This window comes from Panthera onca, chromosome F1, assembly GCF_046562875.1.
Source record: "Panthera onca isolate mPanOnc1 chromosome F1, mPanOnc1 haplotype 2, whole genome shotgun sequence".
Taxonomy (NCBI): Eukaryota; Metazoa; Chordata; class Mammalia; order Carnivora; family Felidae; genus Panthera; species Panthera onca.
This window is the reverse complement of record NC_138355.1, coordinates 29,904,094-29,919,128: the sequence shown is the minus strand read 5'-3', so window position 1 is coordinate 29,919,128 and position 15,035 is coordinate 29,904,094. Positions and strand designations below refer to the sequence as shown.

General features: G+C 45.7%; 1 protein-coding gene across 1 annotated transcript in view; it reads right to left on the bottom strand.

The window, feature by feature from the left end:
* Positions 1 to 15,035, bottom strand: part of STX6 (syntaxin 6) — a 51,540-nt gene that overhangs the window by 6,187 nt on the left and 30,318 nt on the right. Inside the window, exons 4-7 of the mRNA XM_060643794.3 lie at positions 13,463 to 13,525; positions 9,742 to 9,867; positions 8,430 to 8,536; positions 4,038 to 4,132 (exon numbers count right to left, since the gene is read on the bottom strand). Of these exons, the coding sequence (XP_060499777.1) occupies positions 4,038 to 4,132; positions 8,430 to 8,536; positions 9,742 to 9,867; positions 13,463 to 13,525 (391 nt within the window). The remainder of the gene's footprint in view (positions 1 to 4,037; positions 4,133 to 8,429; positions 8,537 to 9,741; positions 9,868 to 13,462; positions 13,526 to 15,035) is intronic.

Genomic DNA, 15,035 nt, shown 5'->3' with positions numbered 1-15,035 from the left:
TCCCTCGAACACAGGCCTGTAACCAGTACGTGCTCCGTGCTTCAAGTCTTTCATTAAAACCCGTGGCTCTCAGCTGGCTGCTGGTGGGTACCATGCCCCTGGCAAGGTGCTGGCACTGGCATTACAGATCAAAGCCCATTCGCTTTAATCCTCTGCCGAAGCCAAATCACTTCATTCAACAAGAATCCTGTTCTTTGCTCAACGGGCACTAGGGGAGGACGGAAAGAGGATAAAAGCTCCCGCTGGTCACTCCAGGAAATGAAGGGCTGAAAAAGCAAACTCTGGGGACCATAAGCACGATCACCGTTACGCCACACCCCTCCAGGAGAGATTACTGGGAAAGTAACTTACGCAGCTTACCACTGAATCCAAGTGGAAGGCCTTCTCTGAAACCTGCCCTACCAACACTTCAGAACAAGCACCGGAAACTAAGCGGCTAGAGTCCATCTAAACGCCAAGAGCAAGGAGGCGCGGAGGAATAGAAGGGCCCACACAGATCCCAGCAGAGCCCCAGCTCCACCCACAATCCCCCGCGTGCCTGGCAGGAAACACGAATACCCTCGTTCACCCTGGGCTGGGCCGGGTGTGGAGCCCAGGGTGCCGCCATTGCCAGGATGCCTCCTGAACTTGTGGAGGTAGAAAGAACAAGCAGTCTTTCTACAAAGGGCCAGACTGACAGAACAGACTTTCACTGGCCTATGAAAACGTACTTCCGCTGCTAGAGAGGAGTCCTCCATTTAAACAGAGATATGAAGGTAAACTGATTCATCAAAAGTCTACTTGAAAGCCTGCAGATTCTAGGACACCATGGCTATGGAGGATCACAGTATAAGAAGGTCTGCATCTAGGAAAATCGATTGCAAAGCTTTCCTCAAAGCAATGCTAAGTCCACAAACCAGTACTTAAATTATCTAACTGCCACGGCTGGCAAAATTTTAGAACCGGCCAAGAGACTGCCACCAAGTGACAGTAAGCAAAGTAAGTACCTTCTTGGTGGTGATCACCTTGCTCTACTTCAGACACTCTAGAAACTCACTTAGAAACTGTGATCAGGGCAAAGACCCCAAGTCTGTTGGTTCCTTGTCTGAACAGGACTAGTCCAATGGGCACGGGAGGCAGAATTGGCCTACTCAGATAATATTTTTAATCTGTTTAACTATCACTTCACTGCTCAAGAGAACTTGAGTTAATCTAGCATTCTTTCATCTATTTAAAAATGCCTATAAGAACTTCAAAACACTCATTAAAATGATTAGTTGGTATTCTTCCAGGACAAAACAGGCAAGATAATTGCTTCCTAACCATCCCTGTCCCCCCCACCCCCCAACATTCTCAACCCTAGATTCCCAATATTGAACCAGTTTTCCACTTTTTGGCTTTCCATCAGCCTCTCCCCATGCCCCTCCCACCTCCGATCACTCTCTCTTCCAGGATTGCATTAAATAGGGGTTTTCATCAAGGACAACATCCCTCATACAAGCTAGCACAACCGGGACGGGACGCTCCTTTAAAGCCATTTCCCTTTGAAGTGCTAAGCTGCTGCTAGGAAGCCTGAACCAGGTAACCTCACCCGCTGACTTCTCCCCAGAAGGGGGGCAAAACTAACCACAAAGGCTTCTGCGCTCTCAAGGGAAAAGCCTAACCAGCTTTGTAAGCTCAAGACCTGCTTCAAAAAGTAGATGGGAACAAAGAGAGCTCCAATGGCAGGTGTTTCTCCCCTTCCAGTATATTTTCCTCCACTGGAGAGAAAAGATAAAAAAATTTTAGAAGGGGAGGGAAGACTCAAAAGAACCTTCTACTCAAAAGAATACACCATCCTTCGGTCACTCATAAAGCGAGTGTGGCATCTTGGCTGATTTCTTCCACGAAGCAGCCAGCCACGGGGAAGGGCAGATGTTCTGATTCTCCGGAACCGTGTGGCTGGCATGTGAGCTCGGTTACTGCCTGATCGGACTTCAACGTGTCTTCATATACTTTAAGTATAGATTAAAAAGCAGCGAACTTGCCCAGAAGTTATGGAGAACAGAGGCAAATACAAATTGCCTTGGTGTCAACCTGAAGCCAAGAGCACCAAGCAGGAGGCCCTGAGCAATCTTTCTTTTGGGAACAGGCAAAGCTTAAAATGAAAAAACCATGGGCAAGCTGTCTAAACTGAAGGGCCTTCCAGGCTAAATTCTCCGTCTCCTGGCCCTCTTTCTTAGACAAATATAATTGAAGTCCCTACTTTGCTCCCCAAACTTTTCTTTCAGGATAAAGTAGCATAAAGCATAAGCAAGGCTCAGTGCTATTTATACACACTGAACGGCTTATCACAATGCAAGCACTTTTCTAAATTATTCATTCCCGGAATGCTGAGAAACAAAGACACAGTGCATCTTTGTTCTTTGCTCTTCCCCAAACAAAACTGGTGCTGAAGTAGCTACTTGACTTTGTGATGAATACACACACTAGAGAGGGCCTGGGGTTTACACTGGTTATGTAATACTTCACTAATTATTATTATTTTTTTTAAGTAGAAGCATGAAGGTGGGAGAGAACAGAGGAATAGGGAAGAAGGCTTTGCAAACCTTTCTCTAAGTGTGTGAAAGATTAACTAAGCTGGTGCCTGCTTCAGGCAATGAAAAGCTGCTGGAGGCATAAAGGTATTTGTCCCTGGAGAGAAAGAAGGAACTAAGTCTGGCTACGAGCTTCCCTCTGTTGTGGATAAAAAACCAAAACAGGTCCTTTGCCCTGCAGGGCCATATTCTGCCTGACTTCCTATTTTTTAAAAAAGAAACAAACATTAAGTAAGTACTAATACGTGGGAGACACTTTAAACACTTGTACATTAATTACTATTATTTAATTTAACTTCCACAATGCTCTGAAGAAGCAGGCAACAACCTATTTTTTACAGGTAAGAAGCTGAGCCCCAGACAACTGTTCTTTAACTTGACTATGAGTTAAACTGCTGGAAAGCAAATATAGATCTGTATTAGCCTTAGCGCAGAAGGCTGAATGAACCATTAGACCCCGTAACACATACCTGATGAGAGGAAACCCACAGAAGAATGAGGCAAGAAATGGGAAGCTCCAGCGGGGGTGCTAGTGCTCTGCTTCAACAACATTTACATCACCTCAAGGAGTACCTCAGTTCCTCCCTTGACCAAGCCACCCCCTGCCGACTAAAGAAGAAAGGAGATACTGGATGTTCTTCGGCTTTAAAATACAGTATTTCTAATGTACTACGGGAGGTGGGTTGCTGCCATCAACAAATAGAGTCCCTGGAACATATCTTCCTACATAGTGACCAATTTGAAAACTGTTAAAATTTCACCCCACTCTGGCGCAAATCTGCTAGAATATTTCACTTACGACTTTAAGTGAAAACTATTTTTTATTTAAAAAGATTTTTTTTAAGTTTATTTATTTTGAGAAAGAAAGAGAGAGAGAGACCGTACGCAGTGAGAGTGGGGGAGGGGCAGAGAGCGCGAGAGAGAATCACAAGCCGGATCCCCGCTGTCAGCACGGAGCCCAATGCAGGGCTCGATCTCACAAACTAGAAGATCAATGAGATCATGACCTGAGCCAAAATTAAGAGTCAGATGCTTAAATGACGGAACCACCCAGGTGCCCCTGAAAGAAATTTAAATTAGATCTGTAAGGCCATCTGATTCTGAAATGGTAGGAGTTTTTCAATAAAAGAAAGTCCAGGGAAAACAATAACTGGCTTCTTCATTACTGTTCCCTATTTGGGCAAGGAAATAAGAAAGTGAAATAAAAAAGGATTTTGTAATTGCAATGAGAGTTGCTCCACTAGGAGAAAAGCCACCCACCACACCAGCCTTGTGCGGTGGGCGGACACAAAGACCACTTCTCCGGTGAAGGCCACAAGTGGCAGACGAGGCCTGTGCCTACCGGTCTTCCTTCTCTGACAAGAAAGCAGACCCAAAAATGTACGACAGGAGAGAGATCTGAAGGGGCACACCTGTGAGAATGCTATAGACCATGTTTCTAGAATGAAGTAGGAATTCTTAAGCTTTAAATGCCATACATACCACTGGTCATGTGAGATACTTTTGCAAGTTTCTTCATCACATTGTCCAGCCGGGACTGAGTGCTCTCCAACTCATGGGAGAAATCATCCAACATACTGGAAACAGAAGCAGACACAGAGGGGTGGCTGGTAAGCACAAAGTCTTGGCAACGTGCTGCCCATGAAATTAAATCATGGTAAGGTATGATCTTACCCCACGCCTCAGTGTTAGCAAACCTAAAACAGGTAATGTGGGGGTTTGATCAATCTATTATCCAAACTCCTTAGCACAAGACATGTTTTTTTATTTCAGAATTTTAGGAATTTAAAAAAGCAATGAATTACATATGCTGGATATTAGCCAGCACTCGCAAGCAGGGTCTGGGGCAGACCCCATAATCAAGCATGTTAATGTTTCTGCAGAGGAAACTAACAGAAATCATAGCTGCAGTGAGTTCAGGTTAGGTTTCCTGTAATATGGGCTTGCTGAAAACTTAAAAAAAATTTTTTTAGAGCTTTGTAGATTTTAGAAGTGTAGACCAGGCAGTGTGGAGCTGACTGATAGAAGAACAGAAACTCAGTGGCAACGCAGTGCTCTAGAAAGAGGCTGTGTGAGGTCAGACAACCAGGCTTTGCCACTTGCTTCCCCTGCTACCTTGACAAGGCACCCCACAACTCTTTGGCACAGTTTCGACATCTGTAAAATGAGGTAGCTTCCCTGCCGGGGGTCTCGTGAGCACCAGGTCATAACACAAAGCACTTCGTGGCGACAGGAGCCAAACATACTTTAATAATCATTGCCTGTAATGCACTCTGTGCTTTGTAATAACGCCGGGAGGCCCTGGGACTGCCATTCCTGACGGTGTGTGCTCCTCACCTACACCCGCAGAGAAGCCAGTGTTTTCCCACGGGGAGAAGCGGCTCCAGGAAGCTAACACTATTTTGCTGTCCAAGGTGCAGCTGGGAAAGAAAACACCAAAATACTCTCATCCCAACAATGTTTATTTCATAAATCACCAAACATTCCAGACTTTTCAACTCTGGGCTAACGTGATCATCTCAAATATAGAATGCAACATACCAATTAGTCTTATTAAGACCAGAGGTCTTATTAGTAAGGCTCTAGTACTCTGACAGCATCAATGGTGGCTAGAAAGTCCTGGGCTTGGTCTGTGCCCACATGAAGCAGCCGACAACCCTTCAGGATTCAGGGCAACCGACTCCTCATTAAGTCAATTAGGAAATACAGTCCATGTTGACAACTAAATAAGCAAGTCTTTGTCCCTTACCTGAATTTTCACATTAAGACATTATTAGCTCATCTTAGATCCTGGTAGCATCTTAGCCCTGCAGCTGCAGACCTATCCAGGCAGGGCCAAACGCCGAAAACACAAGAGCCACCTTTGTATGCCGGGCATGACTTTTCCGACTGAGGACAAAAAGGCCAGTCACCCAGCCTCCGGCCCAAGGACACCCACTAACTAGGTTTCCAGCCCCGATCTATCTCCTCGGCGCTGTCCAAAAGAAACAGGCTGTGAATCTGTACACTATTTTGTATTTCTGGTAGCCACACATTTAAAACAAAAAGGAAGAAATTAATTTTCATAATCTGCTTTATTTGGCTCCATATAGCCAAAACATTATTGTTTCAACATGTAATCAATATTTAAAAAATCATGCACAAGCTACTTTGTGGGTTTTTTTTTTTTTTTTCATAGTAAGTCTTCAAAGTCTGGTGCATTTACATTTTGGCCACATCTCAGTTCAGACTGACCACATGTTACGTGGCCAATGGCACAGCTGCCAGTGGCTACACGTCCTGGGGAACACAGGCCAGAGTCCAAGACCCACGTGTTCTCCTTTGAATTTACTTATTATTTTTACCAAAGTGACACATACTTTATTATTTTTAAATATTTTTTTAAAAAAATATTTATTTTTGAGAGAGAGAGAGAGAGACAGAGTGCAAGCAGGGGAGGGGTGGAGAGAGAGAGGGAGACATAGAATCCGAAGCAGGTTCCGGGCTCTGAGCTGTCAGCACAGAGCCCAATGCCAGGCTCGAACCCATGAACTGTGAGATCATGACCTGAGCCGAACCCTGGGTCGGACCCTTAACCAATTGAACCACCCAGGTGCCTCGACACACACTTTAAAGAGCTAAATAGCACGTTAAGAGTTTTCATTAAAAAAAAAAAAACCAAAAAAAACACAGCTGTTTCCCGCCCCCAGGACAACTGCTCCAGCCCCTCCCACTCTTCTCTCGGGCTTTCTCCACTTTTTGAAGTAAATGCTTGCACCAGAATCCTGTCCTGCTGACTCTGCACTAGAAGCGCTAGGGCTTTGCTCTGCTCCCATTTCCTTCCCCATCTCTGCATCCACCCCACACCTCCTCCTCCTTCCTTCCAACATGATTTTGTCATGGTGTGAGGAGATCGCCCTTCGGGGCTCACTCTGTCTAGAGCGAGCAAATGCTCTTCCCAGCCGGTGGCTCGTGGCCACCAGCTTGCTCCTTGGCTCTCCCCACGGCTGGCCGAGGGTTCAGCTTTCTCTGGTCAGTAGAGTCGGTAACCATCCAGGATCTGAATGTTATGCTGATCGTTGTTATTTCATGCTCTATGTCCCCATAGGTTTTATGCGTCTAAAAATAAAAATCCCTCTGCCTGCACTCTAGTGGGCTTTAGGGAGGGAGCGGAGATAAAAGGTGTATTTGGTGTGTTCAAAGTCACCATCTTTAACTGGAAGTCTACCAGGCTTCTCTGTCATCTACCGAAGCCCAAGGAGTTCAGGCAATTAGTCCTTTCCCGTCCCCCAACTGGCATTTTAGGGGAAGAATGCACTTTAGACGGAAATTAAACACGCATGCCTAGATTCCTGCTCTTGTAGCTTCCCACCTAGTCTCCCTGCCTCCAGTCTTGCTCCACTGTGGTTGGTCATCTAAACCGCAGCTAGACATGGCGCCTGGTGGCTCAGCTGGTTAAGCATCCAACTTCAGCTCAGGTCATGATCATCCCACAGTTCATGGGTTTGAGCCCTGTGTCGGGTTCCGTGCTGATGGCTCAGAGCCTGGAGCCTGCTTCAGATTCTGTGTCTCCCTTTCTCTCTGCCCCTCCCCTGCTTGTGCTTTGTCTCTCTCTCTCTCTCTCTCTCTCTCAAAAATAAACGTTAAAAAAATTTTTTTATGCCATGGCTAGGTGGGCCTGCCTGAAATGTAAACCTGACCATGGTGTCATTCCCAACACAACCTTCATGGTTTCCCATCACCCTCAGAAGAGAAAGTCCTAACCCCATAACAGGGCTTCTAAGGCCTCCCTGTCTTGACTTCTGCACCCCTCCCCACTCCCATGCTCTATACACAGTAAACCTTTCTGCCCCATGCACTTCCTCACTCTCTGTCTCGGTCGGCCCTCCCCTCACCCCCAACCCTTCACTGGGACACCTTCTCCTCACCCTTCAGGTTCCAGTTAAACACATCTTCTCAGGGACCTGGGCTAAGTCAGGTCTGCAGCTTGCGCTAGGTGAGGGCTCCCAGGTCCCATGTCCTTCCTCCTTCCTTCTCTGTCACCTCTTAATGACTTACACCATTTGTAGAACGTCCGTTCTACACAGTAAATGGTAAACTCTCTGACGGCAAAGACGGTCCGTTCTGATCACTCCCCTATCAATACCCAGGACCTCCAGCAGAGCAGGTGCCATTCTGAATTTATGAAGAATGAATGTATAATGCTGAACTTAAGAGTGCAACTGGAGAGGTTCTGAAACATCCTAGTGGATGGTCTTACTTTTTCAGAAAAAAAAAATTGTGAAATGAACGGGTTTTAGAAGGATGCTTTTGGGGCCATGCTTCCAAGCACAAAAGGAGATTGTCCCGAGGGAAAAACAAAGAAACCCAATTGTTTTTTCTTGTTTGCTCTGTGTTTACTTTTTACTTTTGAGGGAAGATTTTTTTATTAATTGAGGTTAAATTTATAGACTTTTTTTCATAAAGTTAAAGTTTAAGATGCAGAGCAAGAAGTTTTATTCGATGGAGCAGGAGAGTCATGGGGTGATAAAGTGAAGCCAGCTCATGTCCTATCCTCTTCGGGACCCAAATCCCCAGGGAGGTTACAAAAGCCAGATCTGTCTCATGCTCCCATTCATCATAACACTCCAAGAATCTGCTCAGAGGAGACTGGATCTGTTTTTGCAAGGTGTAAAACTAACATGAGAATAACTCTGCCTAAACCCTGCTGAAAATTTTATCTGATAAATTTGCTTCTTTGGGGGAGGTCAGTCTGCAAGACAGAATAAAGACAGAGCTGTAAGTAAAACAGCTTTTGGTTTCACTGGCCATGTAACTGTCAGGCTTTTCAGGGGTCTCTGAACACGGCTCTGCCCCTCAGTTTCCCTGCAGTAAGAGGGGCATGTCAATACTCACACTGCCTGTTCCTCCAGCTCCCCTCCGATGCGCTGGGACATGTTCTTCAGCACCCCGATGCTGCCAGAGACCAGCTCCAACTGCTCATCCTGCTGCTCCACAATCAGCTGGTGCCAGAGAAACGGGAAATAAGCAATGAGAATCCATCTTACCTGGCTCCAGTCCCGGTACTCTAGCAGCTGCTCGCGTCTTTGCCAACTGGGGACAATTCTCATTCAGAAGCAAAGCCCAGAAATCCAAGGACCAGACCATCGCCTCTGAGAACACACTCAGCTCAAAAGGCTGGGTTGTCAGGCTACTGATACCTCCTGCTGATCCAACGTGTGAACAGTCAGCAAACCTTGAAACCACCAAGGGGGACTGATGCCGTGTGGCTCGAGTCCATTGAGGGAAAAGGCCAGGGCCAAAAGCACCTGTGCAGTAACCACTGAGCCAGGGGGGATTTGGGAAGAGGAAGCCCACACCAGGGTCAAGGTCTCAATCCACAACAGGCTGCCACAGCCTAACTACGAGAGAGAGCCCGGCAAACCTCTGAATGTGGGAAAACTGTGCACACCGAGTCCTTTCCTTCCTGCTCAAGGACAAACCAGAGGCGGCCCTGTGGCAGTGAGCTGTCTCAAGGACAACCACTGAGTGATAAATAATTACTGTTAATTGTGCTGTACCTTCCTCATTTTTTGTATATAAAAAAGTCTACTTGATTAATAGCAATTTAAGTAGACAACTGGTTAAACAGACATGCTAATGGAAAGAGAACACACAGTCCTACATGTATACATACAACTTCGCATTTAAGAACCAGTTTCAATGCATAGAAAACCCTCAAATCCCCAGATACATTGTTCTCAGCTTCCTTTTTAAAATACAACTACATATCAAAAGCAACAATGTGAATATAACCAACCTCGCTTTCTTTCTGCTGTATAACCTCCACCAAAGCAATTATTTTTACATATAATGGATTTTCAATGAAACAACAAGGACTCAATTTTTCTGAAAGTGCCTTTGTTGAAATGAACAAAAAACGGAGTATAGAAGTGGAGGCGGGGAAAGAGGTTGCTAGTTTTTTGTGTTTTGTTTTTTTCAATCAATGGCCTTGTCTGTCAGTTGTGGATGTCTGGTCTGCTTTTCCTGAGAGAGCTAATCAAGCTTGGATCTCTTGACAAGGTCGTGCTCCGAAGGAGGTTCACGGCACAGGCGGACGCAGGCCGCCGCAAGACAAGTCCCTGCTCCTCCCCCCCCCCCCCCACCTGCTGGCAGCGGGACAGAGGGAGGGCCTGGCTCCCACCGCAGCCTACGGGCCCTCGGGTACCTGCTGCTGGGCCTGCTGCTCCTCGATGAAATGGGAGTTGGCTAACTGGAGCTCGCGGTCGAGGCGCACATACTTCTCCGTCGTTCCGGCACTCCAGTTCTGACCACCACTGTCCCCTAGCAGTGCCTATGAGAGCAGGACGGGGTAGCCAGGTTGTGGGGGGCGGGAAACAAGCCATTACTATCTGCATAAATGCTCCACAGCAGGGACATAAAGAGTTCTCATACTGCTCACGGTGCATTTTCCACCGGATCAGCCTTTTGTGTGGTGGTGGAGGTTGGTGCCTGCGTGGCACAATTTCAGGAATGCCGGGAAGGGCACCCGCTGGCTCCAAGCTTTCCCAATGGGACTCAAAAATGGCCTTTGGTCCCATTAAAATGCAAATAAATGTCAACTTCAAACCAACAAGTGCCCATCTGTACACACTACATAATGTAAAAGCACTTGGTCTCTGTAGGTCAGCTCTTCCTACCCTGGGAAGTTCACCAGAGACTCACAGGTTCTGGTGTAATCCCACAGATCTAGAATCCTTTTTATTCAAGTGTGAGCCAGGGAAGTTTCTGGGGTTTTGTTTTGGAAGGAGGTGGGAGAGCGCCCTAGTATGATAAGAAGCTAAGTCACAGCCTCTCACACACAGAAGCCCCAAGAACCACCAATGTCTCTTCAGTTTAACCCATACATAAATCCCAGTGCTTTTCCAGTTGAACGAAAGGGCTACAGGCTTCCCAGATAGGACCTGGGGGTTGCTTCACAGGCGGACATGGCCACGAATGAGTGCCTGATCCTGATAACCCAGGCGAGTGCTGGGCCTGAAGTTAGAGCTCTTCACCAGGGTCAGGTTTCCCAATATGAATTCAAGGAAGTTTGTAGCCAGAACAGGATAAGTCTGGAAAAAGGATAAGTCTCCCTTATATGAAAAGGCCTGTCAGGAATGGGAAAGCTCATTCTCGGCTTTGGGCTCGGACTGGGAGCCCCACAAGCCTGTCTGACTAGTTGGTCAAAGTTACTGCTCACACCAGTCCTGCATAAAGAGCCAGAAGATGCTGCTGACTAAGATTCTTTCTCCTTGTGCGGTTGCCAGATCTTCTTACCGGGTACTTTTTATCTCCGGAACTGTTAAAAGCCTAACTGATTACTTGCTTCTCTGTCTGAAAAGCCCTTTACTAGCCCCTTGGGACTGACGTGGCCCACTTCACCTGATGCTCAGAGCTGAATTCGGTCAAAGGGCCACACTTTGGGTACTGGGCTTGGCAAAGCTCTGAAGACAGAGCTTAAGTGCTGAGGTGATTATGAGAAGGGGACCAGGGCACAGGAGAGCCTCCGGCAGTCTTTGGCAACCTGGCCTCTGGAGGAAGCAGACCCGAGGCCTTTTGAAGATGGCCCTGCCCTGCCCTGATTGTAGGGTTGTCAAGTTGAAGAGATCCTGCTCCTTCTGAGCTGAAGACTCTAAGAATCTCTAAGGAGGGCAGTGGGGCCTAGTGACAATTTTTTCAAGGTCAGAATAAGGCTATATATAGTGCATCATTAGGCTACCGACAGAGAACTGGGGGCTCCACCAGCCTGGTGTGCTCCTGGGGACACAATCAGGGCTATTTTTCTAGCACATCCATGGTCTACACTCAGGTGGACATATGTCACACCGTTAACAGTCGTCTATGCTTTACTGTGAAGCAGCTTAGATTTCACCAGTCTGACTTCCAGGACTCTGTTTTAATGGGAAAGGAGACGGCAAGGGCCCAGGGCACTGGAGGACCAGCCTGTGTGCAGGTGCCAGAGCCAGAGGTCCCAGCTCAGCCAGGGATGCACAGCACCTGATCTGGCAGGAAGCAGCGAGGCCTGCCTGCCTGAGTGCGTACAGAAAACCAGCCCTGCGATTCTTTGACAATTTGTGACCCTATGACGTTTCACGCAACACTGAAAACAAAATTCCAGTCCACACTTGGAAAGGCAATGTGTAACTACACAGTTTGTGTATGTCAGCTCAACTTCTACTATCTGGGGAATAAAACAATTCAAGTTCAGGGTAATGGAGGCCAAGAGTTCCCGATCTCACTGTCACAACTACCTTAGGTCACTCAGCTCCTGTGAGCTGAAGTGGAGACAAAAAGGGAACTTCAAAACTAGCCAGCTATGGCCAGACCCTCGGCTTCTCCCAAGAGCTAGTGCCAGATGGACCAGGTCAGTCACTGGCTTTTCCTCGCTGCACTGTTAAGAGGAAGGGAGGTAGACAGGAAGAAAATAAAACACAACAATGACTTGAAAAATGAAATGCGAGAAAGGAAACAGGAAAATTAAGTTAGGTGATATCTGGAGAGCCCCCTCCCTTTCTTTGAGCTCTTACAATACTTGTTTTCAAAATTAAGTGGGTCAACAAACACGTGCAGGTATAAAGTAAGGACTTACTGATACCAGTTAGTTAAAAATGATGAGCTGATTCTGGAGTTAACAGTCTACTAAATGGACTGACTACTGGTAACTTTATGGAGTCTGAACGGAACTGAAGTTAAATCTAAATTTAAATTTTAGGTGACTGGTGTGTGTGTGTGTGTGTGTGTGTGTGTGTGTGTGTGTGTATTAAGTATTTATTTGGGGGGGGGACGGGGAGATGAGGCAGAAGGAGAGGGAGAGAGAATCCCAAGAGAATCTCTGTGCTGACAGTGCAGAGACGTGGGGCTCAATCTCACAAATTGTGAGATCACGACTTGAGCCAAAATCCAGGGTCTGACGCTTAACCGACTGAGCCACCCAGGTGCCCCTGTTGTACATTTTTTAAAACTATTTTATTTTATTTTATCAGTCAGAAAGAAATGTCTACACAAAGCATCTAACTTTAAAAAGATACTTAAAATCCAAGGACTGGTCTCTTGTAGCTTTTATTTTTGATATGTCATTATCTGTGCTTTGGTTTCTGAAATGAGATTTCATGATGTATCTGTAATAACTAATAGAAACTAGACCTCATGTCAAAAAAATATTTAAGCGGCACTTGGGTGGCTCAGTTGGTTACATGTCCGACTTTGGCTCAGGTCATGATGTCATGATTCGTGAGTTTGAGCCCCATGTCGGGCTCTGTGCTGACAGCTCAGAGTTTGGAGCCTGCTTCGGATTCTGCGTCTCCCTCTCTCTCCACCCCTCCCCCACTCACACTCTGTCTCTCTCAAAAATAAATAAAAATTTTTAAAAATAATAAAAATACTTAAAATGACGAAGGACTTAAATTCACACGTTACATTAATTTAACACACATTAAGTTTCCTCCAGTGTCTTTACATAAAATTTTACTCATTCGATGTCTAGTAAGTTCTATGGGCAATGTAACAGCAGCCAGAGATTTAAAAACAGCCTGTGACACAAACTGTTCCTCACTTTCAAGGAGCATGGGGTCCAGCAGAGAAAAAGACAGGAAACGGAGCAATTACAGCACTTAACAGAGCCTCGCACACGGAGCACGCGCGACACGTCCAGAAAAAATGCCGTGTGGTGGGGGCTACAAGGGTAAGCAGAGGGAGCTATGGGAGCCCAGATGAGAGAGCCAGAGGGTGTGAGGGAGCGGAGGGGCAGCTGACCAGACTTTCTCACACCTGCCGACCTCACTCCAGGCTCGGCGTGTACATGTCCTCTGCTTAAACACACAATACGCAGACATTAGCATTTTTTAATTAAAAATATCTAACCATGCTATTTTCTTTGACTGATGTTGTGTATTCAGATGTTTACTCACCTGTCTGTTTTTTCGTTCAGCTAATGCCTGCACAGAGGAAGGTGACATGTGATCCTTCATGTCCTAATGAGGTAAGGAGAAGACCAGAAAACAAACGAATACCCTCAGATTAAACAAAATCATGGTTAATATTTTACATGCTAGCAAAATACACATACATTATTATGAAATTTTTAAAACAAAAAGACAGCATTCTTTAAAGTCTCAAAATTAAAGGAAATAAAATAGTGGGACTGGCATTCCTTTAAAAGGGCATAACGTGGATACTAAATTTAAAGAGGAAGACAGAGGAAGGGAGCTGGGATTTCCTGAGTACCAACCACGGGTCAGAAACACCACCGAACACTTACATTTATCACTGAATTTTCATAACAACTCTATGAAGCTGGTATTATTTCTGCTTTACAGGTGAGGAGTTTAAGATCTACAAAGGCTGAGAAACTCTCTTAAGGTCACACAGTCAGTAAACGGCAATCCTGGGACACAAACTCAAGAACCTGTGCTCAAGGACCGGGATCTTCAAACAGAATACATGTGAAAAATCATGCACTTTAGGATAAAGTATATCTATCATTAAACACCAGAGAATACTTCCTAGTATTCTATCTTATTTTATTTCTGGGTTGGATTCATGTGAAGTATAGACTATTCTAATCCAAGAGTGAATTTCCAGAGCAGTATCAAAAATAATTTTGTAAAGGGATGCTTGGGTGGCTCAGTCAGGTAAGTGCCCGACTTCAGCTCAGGTCATGATCTCACTGCTTGTGGGTTTGGGCCTGGCGTCAGGGTCTGTGCTGACAGCTTAGAGCCTGGAGCCTGCTTTGGATTCTGTGTGTCCCTCTCTCTCTGCCCCTCCCCTGCTCAAGCTCTGTCTCTCTCTCAAAAATAAACATTAAAAAAATAATTTTGCATGGAAAGAAAAATGAATGGACCCATTACTTACTCTGAAGTAAAACACCTGATTAAATATGAGCCATTTTCCTTATCATATTTAACCACAACCCAATATCCTTTAAAATTATTTGAATTGAGTACGATTGCTGTAATACAATTTTTCTTTAAAAAAATAAATGCTGCCAAAATAACTTCATAACTTTCTGTTGGCAAGTAGCTATTTTATAGATGCAAATGTTGAGGTATTAGGCACTCAGAAACTTTTTCCAAGACGCACGACAAGTGAACAGCAGATGAGACAGTGCCACAGTTTTCCTAATTCCTATGGGCAGTCTGAATAATAACCACCTTGCTTCAACTTTCCCAGCACCCATTTTTACGCTCACCAAATGCTCACTAAAGCCTAATACGTGCCCACGTACAGCAGTGAGCAATACAGGCTGGGTCCCTGCCCACATGGAGCCGACACTATGGTGGAGAAAAGGCAAACAGTAATCCCACAGATAAGTCAACAAAGTGGTTGCTGTGTTGGGAAGGAGGGGAATAAACAGGGCTGGAACTGAGTGGGTGATGAATGCCACTCTAGAGGCATAGGATAGGGGTGACAATGGAATCGAGACCTGAAGGGCAAGAATGAGTCAACCACAGAAAGAACTAAAGGCCGGGAAATCTGGGCAAA